The sequence below is a fragment of the Varanus komodoensis genome, unplaced genomic scaffold (genome assembly GCF_004798865.1).
Source record: "Varanus komodoensis strain SLA01 unplaced genomic scaffold, ASM479886v1 scaffold25, whole genome shotgun sequence".
NCBI lineage: Eukaryota > Metazoa > Chordata > Lepidosauria > Squamata > Varanidae > Varanus > Varanus komodoensis.
The window spans coordinates 2,390,640-2,400,014 of NW_025335661.1; the positions used below are offsets into that span (position 1 = coordinate 2,390,640).

Here is a 9,375-nt window from a genome sequence, read left to right on the forward strand (position 1 = left end):
CAGGAAGGCAAGGCAGAGCACTTTGTTCACTTTCCGAGCACATGTTCCAGACTAAGGCTGTGGAAGGAGAAATGCACTGCTGTGACCTATTAAAACACACAGAACCCATACACTCGTTTAGACCACGGGTGGCAGAACCCTTATCACTCAGATCTCCTTTATAAAAATCTCATTATTTCCATCCTCCTTGTTTTCCTTGTAACAGTGAGAGCCTTTGTAAATGCTCAGAAATGTGACTGAATGAGAACATTATCTGAGCATTTTGGATGTCCCACAGGCCATGCAAGGAAGCAGGCAGGGAGAAAGAGAAATTGTGCCACACACACAAAGAGGGGGTGCAATGCAATTCGCAGAAGGCAAACGGAGCTCCATGGTGGGAGGAAAACAGGGCAGATATTATGCACTATATACAAACAACAAAGGAGTCGGTCAAGTTTACACAGGCACCATGATGCGCCCTTAACTGGGGCAGATATAGCGGGTGGGGGGGGGCACCAGCAAAGTTTCTGTGGCAGGGACAGAGCTGCTCGCCCCAAACACTCCAGTCTGCCCCTCTTGAATTTGTAAGTGAAGACAGTGAACTGCCTAAGGATGCCGACCATTCGTGAATATGAGGCGCAAGAGTCCTTTCTAACCCTGGTACAACGAATTTGCAGCCCGCCAGGGCAAGCTTCAGACTTGGGGTGGGGCAGGATTCAGACGGTTCACGTGCACTGTCCAGGAGCGTGTCCTCCAGGTGATGCGGGCACCAGCTCCGATTTCCCTCAGCACGGGCTCTCTGAGCCAGGGCTGATGAGGCTTCTAGTCCATAACAGCTGGACGGCGTGGGCTTGCCTGACCTGGGCAGATGAGGAGCCCCGACTTGGCCAAGCGGCGTTTGTCTCAGAGCTCGCTTGCAGCTCAGGGCACGTCCACGGGCTTGCGGCTCCCACGGGCTCCCTGCTCGGTGGCCCAGCTGCGTCGGCCTCGGACCAGAAGCTGCCCAGGTTTGGCAAGCCCCTCTCTGCACATGCCCTGAAGCATCCTCCCCGTCTTCCCGGAGCAGCGCTTCGGGCACTCGGGCGAACGTGGCAGGGCTGGAGCCCCCTCCAAGGCCCCGCGCAGCGCCTCCGTCCGTGCGCGGCTCAGGCAGAGGGGGAGCCGGCGCGCAGCAGCCCCGAGGATCCCGTGCAGAGCCGGGCGGGCGGCGGGCGGCGGACGCAGCCAAAGGCTGTGGCAGGCAGCGGGGTTTCCTCCCGAAGCAGCTATCCCTAAGCCTACCGCGGGCGGGTTTCAAAACGCACCCGCAACCCCCGCGCCTCCCTCCCCCCACAAAAAAACCCCACCATGGCAGCTTTCTCTTCTCCGTGTTATTTCTAAAGATACGGGGGTGCAGTCCTGCTCCGCAAACGCCCCCCACCCCCAGCCAGCACTCACCACGTCCTGGGGCAGAAGGATTTCTGCTTTGGCTCCATTGCCCGGTCCCAGAGAGTCTGCCTCCTTGTCCGGCTTGAACCCAGCCGCCGGCTGCTGAAAACCGATTTTCACCATGGTTGCGATCCGCGCTCGAGGTCTTGGCTGCGGTCGTTACTTCGGCGTCGCTTCTCCCAGTCCCACCCGCACCGGCCCGGAGAAAGCACGGGAATCAGAAATGCCTGTTTCTTGCACTCCCGCAAAGAGTTAACGCCAGACGCGCTCACGTTTGCCCGCCCGCTCGTCCTCGATTCTTCGGCTCGCGAACGAGCCACGCTCCAGGCTCGAGAGATCCCACGTCTAGAATCCAGGAGTAACTTCAAAACATAAAAAAGCCGCTGTGGAGCAATTCAGGATGCAGCCTGTTTTCTGAAAGTCCCTCCCCAAAACGCAAGACGTGGATTGTGCCAGCTCCCTCCCCTGCTCAATACTAAGAAACTTTACCTATGCTGAAACACGCTTCCCCGTAATCTTTCTCGGCATATGCACGCCGCACACTCTTTCCCTATCTGTTGTTACCCAGAAGTGTTGCGCTAAGAGTTCTTATCCACAACTTCTGCTTTGCTCATAGGATCGACCTTTACTCGTCGCTATTACTAGGTTTAGAACCATCGGGGAGAGCTGCTGGATCAGGGCAAGGAGTCTGTCCAGCGTTAGCCCTACTTAGAGTAGACCCACTGAACAGAAGTCGATATCTTGGATACAATTTTATCTACAATTTTATTACCTTGCTCTTTGGCCACTCTGCTTCTGGGCCAGATGTTCCCAACTCTTCTCCAATGAGAACTGGAGAGCACAATGCTTATGCGTGTTTACTCAGAAGTAAGTCCCCCTGATTTCTCTGGGGCTTTCTTTGAAGGATGTATGTTTAAAATGGCAACCTTGGAATCAGAATGTGCTGAGCAAAGTGAGACAATGTTTGCAGGTCTTCTTATGCAGCATTTGGGCTTAATGGAAACAAATTTTTGGCTTTCATTAGGTCAGCCCAGGTGGAGAGCCCACCCTTCTATTACATTCCGCCTCTTCCTTGGTCAACTTCCCTCTCAAAAAAAAAAAAAAAGTCAAGCCTTTTCTTTCAGTGTATCACTCACAAATGCTAATAGTGTGAAATAAAAATGTGCAAGTCACTCATTTTGGCTAGGGCAGAACACACACACACACACACACACACAGAGAGAGGCACAGAATCCTACTGACAATTCATAAAGCTCCATAACTGAATTTCATATGGGGCAAGATACGTATTTTTTCATAAGCTTTTTACACTATACTTAACTAGGCATGAACTCAGTCACAGGTGTTTCCTTTGTTTTGAAAAACGGTTAGTGCAGTAATGAAATACAAGTCCCAGTATTAAAATGCAAGACTTCTGCTTTTCAAGTTGCTTTCCCTGAAGTTGAGTCACCCAGACAATGGCTGTTGTGAAGGCAACTGTGTCCTCTGTTAGATGCGTAGCACAATCTTAGACTCATCCACGCAGAACTAAGCACCAATGAGTTCCCTGGGGCTTACTCTCAAGTATTCAGGTACAGAATCAAAGCATGTAACCTTATTCACTCACATCTGGGAGTGAGTCCCACTGTGACTTAGTTCTGAGTAAATGTATTAGTTTTTCTTCATCATACTCACCAGATCTGAAGTAGGACACTCTATATCTCAGAAAGTGATATTATGATATCACTCTCACTATGATATCACACCACCCAGAGCCAGTGTGGTGTAGTGGCTAAGAGCCTGGGACTGGGACTCAGGCGACCTGGGTTCGAGTCCCCGCTCAGCCATGGAGCCAACTGGGTGACTTTGGGCCAGTCACAGACTCTCAGCCCAGCCTACCTCACAGGGTGGTTGTTGTGGGGATAAGATGGAGGAGGAGAATGATGTAAGCTGCCTTGAGCCCTTTGTAGGAAAAAGGCAGGATATAAATCAAAAATTTTTTTAAAAAAAATTAAATAAAAAAATAAATTAATGAAGAAGAGGAGGAGGAGGAGGAGGGGTATCTTTTTTAACATTAAACTCAGGGACTACCCATTACTTTTAAAAATAAGCAACCCCCCTTTTCCTAATATGGTAGATCATAGCTGATAGATTGGGTAGAAATATTAGACCTAATTGCACATAAGAGCACAATTCATGGGCTGCCACTTTACATAATCAGCCTCCAACTGGCCCAGTCACATGTTGCTTGGTAACACTGAACCTTGACATTATATTGTATTGGTGGATTACACAACCAGGCTAAAATTAACCTAAGAAGTAATTGTATATTGAATTTGGGTTCTTTAATCCTGAATAATGCATGTATCTGGGTTCACATGTCACAGAGCAGCTTATGATTCAGGTGACCGCCAGTTACAGATTCAAAATAGCAGTGGCATACCATCATTTCTTGTGAATAGGGTCATTATGAGCAAGTTCAAGGGTAGTCGATATTTCAGAAAATTCAAGAGTAAAAAATGTTACCTCTGAGGTTGGCTGATTACTCTTGAGATACCCACAAGTCTTATTTTTAAAATGAAAACTATAGTTGTTTCACTATGAAATGTAGAAACTCTGCTACTCTGGGTATAACTGAAGGGCTGTGTTTTCTCTGCCCCCCTTCTGATTTGATACATGGAAAACAGTATCTCCTTAAGATTGTTGTGGCTGTATCACCTTCAATCCTCCTCAACCAATTAATGAGGAGGTAAATCTTAGTGTACAAGTAAAGCCTTAGTTGATCAGCTTACAAGAATGCACCACCAAATTCATGACATTTTTGCACAAATATTGATCTTTTTATGATTATGGCTGCAATCCTATAGACACCTTCCTGGGAGTAAGCTGCACTGAATACAATAGGACTTAGTAAACATGCATGCAATTCTGTTGTAACAGTGTTTCCTATATGAAATCACACACAAGGGTGGGGCACAGAATGAAATAAATACATTTAAATTGTGGAGAAGTTGCTTTCATGCTTCTGTGAGATAATAGTTGCTTTTCATGCCTTCTGTGAAACTGCTTGCCATCTGCTTACTTAAAAATCCAAGGGATGAGTAATGCAGCCTTCAGGTTACTATGGCAGCCAGTTCCATTGCCAAGGTGATGCAGCATCTGAGTTAAGACTGAACTAAACCACAAGACGAATATAGTATTGGCCAACTTAGGAAAAGACATGGTTGGTGTCAGGACAGACCAGGCTCCCTCTTGGTGCCCTAAGTATTTCTTGGGAGATCTTGTTTTGCTATTACATTCCACACATTATTATTGGTCATCCTGCTATTTGAAGAGCTAATAATTCCCCTTCAGGCCCAGTCCTTCCATAGGGAAGAATGAAAGTGCCTTTCACAGTCGACCTTGGACATCGTAAAACAGCAGCAAATGGTTAGCTCTTTATTATTGCATTTTTACTTGCACGGAGAAGGGCTTATGAGTTTGCCATCTCACGGGCAAGTATAACTAGAAGAGGGTAAAGCACCAATTGCTGTCCTGTCTCAGGCAGCAAAAAGTCTGCGCCAGCTCGGCTCACCTTTCCCAGTAATGCATCTAGCCAACATTGCTATCCAAAGGCAGTCAGTATTATGAGGGGAAATGGTTCTCCTGGAACATCTGCACTTAATGTAAAACTTCTACTGGTTCTATCAACACCAACAAACTGCTAATGACCTTCCCACACTTTCTGTGTTATCACTAAACAAAGGACTACTGAGCAGTTCTGATGAGCACACATTTAAAACATGTCTAGGAGGGCACATGGCTGAGCTGGCCAACCAAAGCCCCCAGGATCCCACCCAGCGGTTACGTATGTGGCAAGTTTGTGAAACTGGGGCCTTTTTGCAAACGGCAAGCCTGAACTGCCCTGGATTCCCTCTCACCTGGGGAATCAGTACGCACGTCATACATCATCACGTCACATCACATACTAGACCAGCTTGGATGTTCCCACACCACCTCCCCGCAGGCCCAGCATCAGCAAATTCACAACTATAGATCTTGTAGCTTATGGGCCTCCTTGCCAGTGTTTGCCTCAAATAGTAGTGCTGCAGTGGGGGGTGGGCCTTTTGTGCATAGTGCATCCCTTTCTCAAGTCTCCAATGCAGTGGTTAGAACACAACCATTGAAGGCCTGCTTCCAGATTTAGAATACAATTAGAAGACTCCAGGTGCGCAGGCTAACCATATTAGCCATGTTCTAAATCCTCTCCTCACTTGGAAGCACATCAAGCAAATCCAGCCTTTTCTACATTAAGCTGTAAGCAAGCCTACTGAGCTGGGGAAATGAAGCAGCAGCAAAGGTCTTATTGGTGACAATCAGTTTTGCAATGAATTACGTTTTGCTTTTGTGCATTTGGTCAAACTAGTTTCAGTGCAGTGAATGAAAAGGTGCATGTGTGCACAGACACATGCACGTGCGTACACGGGGGGGGGGGGCATTCTTGCTATCCATTCTTGCCCCGAGGGTCAATCAGAATACTGAGATTTGGAACACAGCAGAACAGTTCAAAACAAACGCAGCTTCTCTTCCAAGCTATTTTCTTATCAAAGTCAGCAAAGGAAATATTTAAAAATTAGGAAAGGGCACATGGAAGGAAACCTATTCAGCAATTAATATTTATTCAAGAATGAATGGGAGGTCCAAGCAGCAATTCTACAGTCCGAATCACCAAAGGATATGCATTGGCAAAGAGAATTAAGGCAGTTAAGTGTGTAAATGAATATGTCTTGCATGAAGCAGAAAAGTGCTGTGCTAAGCCCTCAGGTCTATCCTTTTCTCTGAAAGGCTGTCACAAAAAAAGCTTGCTTGAGCATTCATCAATCTGTGAGCAGAGGGGATTTGATAGATTTCTCTGACCTGGCACTTGTCCATGCACTGGGCCTGAATGTCCGCAGTGAAGAAGCTACTATCTCAGGCAGGATTTCCAGGGAATGCTGGGAGCCCACAAGCAGCCCCTCTGCTGCAGCTCATCCCTACTACATGGGATGCTGCAGGGCCAGGTCATCAGGAATGAAGCTATTTGGCATGTATAGAGCAACTTGATTTTCTCCCAATAAAGGGTACATGATAAAAGTTGCAGCAGGGCCAGCAAGCACATCCCTGCTTTCACATAATGCAGAACACCGCAACTGGAGAAGAGTATGGAAGCAGAGAGAAAGAAATTACAGAAGGGATGGAAGTGGGCATGTACTTGAACATCACTGTGGTTTGATGGTTAACATCAGACTAGGAGCAGAGTGTCGATTTCAAAACTTGACTCATTCACAACCCTCAGGGTGACCCCGTGCAGTCATTTATTGATCTTAAAACTGAAACCCTGCTGTTACTTGTAGGGAAAAAGTTGAAGGCGGCTAACTTCAAATATAACCATAGTAAACCCCGATGTATGGAGAGATAGGGGTAGGGTGTGGGGGAGCATCTGCATGTAAATCAAAGTAGTGATAGAAATAGAAACCATACAGAAAGCTACATATTAGTTGTGTGAGACCAGGCAGTATAGAGCAGCTTTTAGGTCAAAAGTCCTCAACAAGAATGTCTTAGCAATGCAACAGGTGGCCAGCAAGGAAATACTCTGCTTAGGCAGGGGAGGTTGAAACAAAAACAAAAACCATAGCCCAACTTATTTCACAGGGCTATTATGGAGGGCGAGCAGTAGAGGGAATGGCGTACCTTGAATCCTTGGAGGATGTGCAGGTTAAAGAGTAACTAAATAAGCAGACTCCTAATGAACATATCACTCCCCCAGCTCTTCTGATGAGTTGTTCTGTTTTCAAGGGAAGTCGTCTGATGAGTCCAAGTTCACTTAGGCAAACTCCCGCATAACAACGTTTCACTCTGCAAACAGGTTTGCTATCACCCTTTCCTCCTTACTCTGCTGACCTACAGAAATTAATAGTATGTGTTTTCTCTTGGATTACTGCTCTTCTAGGCTCAGGATGTCACTGCTTATATAATGGCACGTGCTATGATTTTGGGAAGCATGACTTTGAGAAAGCCAGTTTTGTTTAAACTGTTCAAGGTCAACTGAGGGGAAAGGGAGCTATTTGGCAAATATGGAGCACTGAAATGTTTTTCTCCCAATAAAGGGTGCATAATAAAAGTTGCGGTACAACTGCTAAATAGTAGAAATCTGTATGAAAAGGCTGTGTTGATCTTTTATTACACCCAGACAGCTGTCATCCTGAATATGTACATATTGCAATCATTATTCTCATTTCATCCCACCTGCTAGTCTCAAGATCAAGCTACTGCTACATCAGTTCAAAAGCTACATCAGCTACATCAGTTCAGGTCACTTCTTGGGATCATCATCTTCTACTAGTTGTCTGGATATTCCCTGAAGTCCATTCCATTTACCTTGCAGTAGACCAGCACAGGATCTCTGATTTCTGACTCAGTTACTGCCTCTTAGAACACATCTTCTGTAAGGAAGACATTACTTGCCCAGCCAGAACTCAAAGTCTTAGGAGTTAGAAAAGAAAATGGGATCATTAACAAAATATTGGTGTATGGAATGCTTCTTGATCGTGGTTCCAGGCAACCATCCTCAAGGAAACTGTTAAGGTCTTCAAAGGGTCAATATTCCACAGCTAGTGAGCATGTACAATCCCATTCATATGGCTGTTCTGGTTGCCACCATAGGTGTGAGGGGGGTTTAAAAAAATATCTGCAAACACTTCACTCTTTTCATGTTTTCAGGTCCTTGCTTTAATTAAATAACAGGATTGCACCCCTAAATTTACTCATTAATAGTACTATTTTCTGTTTCTGTAGTGTTATGTTCTGTGTGCTAATTACGACCACCGTTTATAGCAAGGGGTGCACAACCTATTTGGTTTCCAGGATCATGAGGTGTCCAGTGGGAATTACACATGCATATGAATGTACATGCCACTCATTCACTCCACTCTTCCACTATGACTGTTTTCATAGTTGCAGTTTAGCCCAAACAATGCCCAGCTTTTCTGGCAATCTGTAGTTTTATGCATTTCCCAGAAACAATGACAATAGGCAAGATTTCAACCACCTTCCAAATATTTTTTTTTCAACTTGAAAAATGATGCTGTATAAGGATGGGTGAAACTTCATATTCTAACATGTGAATCAGGGCCAAAAAAGAATACTGTATGTGTATAATACAGAAAAAGGAAGAGCATTTAAGCCATAGCTAAATTTTAACATGCTTTTGAATGAGATGCAGCAAACATCTGATTTTTGTAAGAACACTTTAGTAGTGTTGTCAGCTTAGTACTAAAACAAGATCTGCAAAAATCTGTGAATGGTACAAACACCTCTTGATCGCTGGGGAGTACTCATGCAGAACACCAAACCTAAAACGTGTGTGAAGTGCCCTAGATCAGACATGCATATCAGTGTAAAGGCAGGTTGCCTACTGCCATTCTTTGAGTGGTTATCTGTGCATTCACACATATAGGTGCTGCGCAGGAGATGCACAGAGAACACGACAGAGAACTGAAGGTAGCATGGGATATAACATACCTTATTTATAATACTCTGTGGGCTCCTCTACAGTTATTAAATCCTCTGAGGGGGACACAGATGGTGCTCAGATGCTTTACAATTTTCAGCATCTTCTCTTCCAAATATAATTTCCAGAATACTTGGGAGGAAGCCATGGCAGCTACATAGGTATAAAGGCGACGTATGTTTGCAATAAAGACTTGTCCTAAGGTGTTCATCTTCTCCATTTCTCAGCATACTGGCCAGTCATTAACAGAATGAACATCCAGTCTAAAGCAGTAATAACAATATGCAAATACAACAACTGAAAGGTTTGCCTTATGGTTGTTCTTCTTTTTTTTGGCATTACAGTTTTGTATGTACTGCAAATGTTTTATGGTTCACAGAAAGTGCAGAATGTATACCTCTTAAGAGAAATACTCAGATTCAGGTGAACCTTTTTGTCAATACATATTATAGAACACACAA

General features: G+C 45.2%; 1 protein-coding gene across 1 annotated transcript in view; it reads right to left on the reverse strand.

The window, feature by feature from the left end:
* The window catches only part of ITM2C (integral membrane protein 2C), a 29,515-nt gene extending 27,627 nt beyond the window's left edge, over window positions 1-1,888 (reverse strand). Inside the window, exon 1 of the mRNA XM_044432838.1 lies at window positions 1,417-1,888. Coding sequence (XP_044288773.1) covers window positions 1,417-1,530 — 114 coding nt within the window. The 5' untranslated portion in view covers window positions 1,531-1,888. The remainder of the gene's footprint in view (window positions 1-1,416) is intronic.
* Between the last annotated feature and the right edge of the window lie 7,487 nt (window positions 1,889-9,375).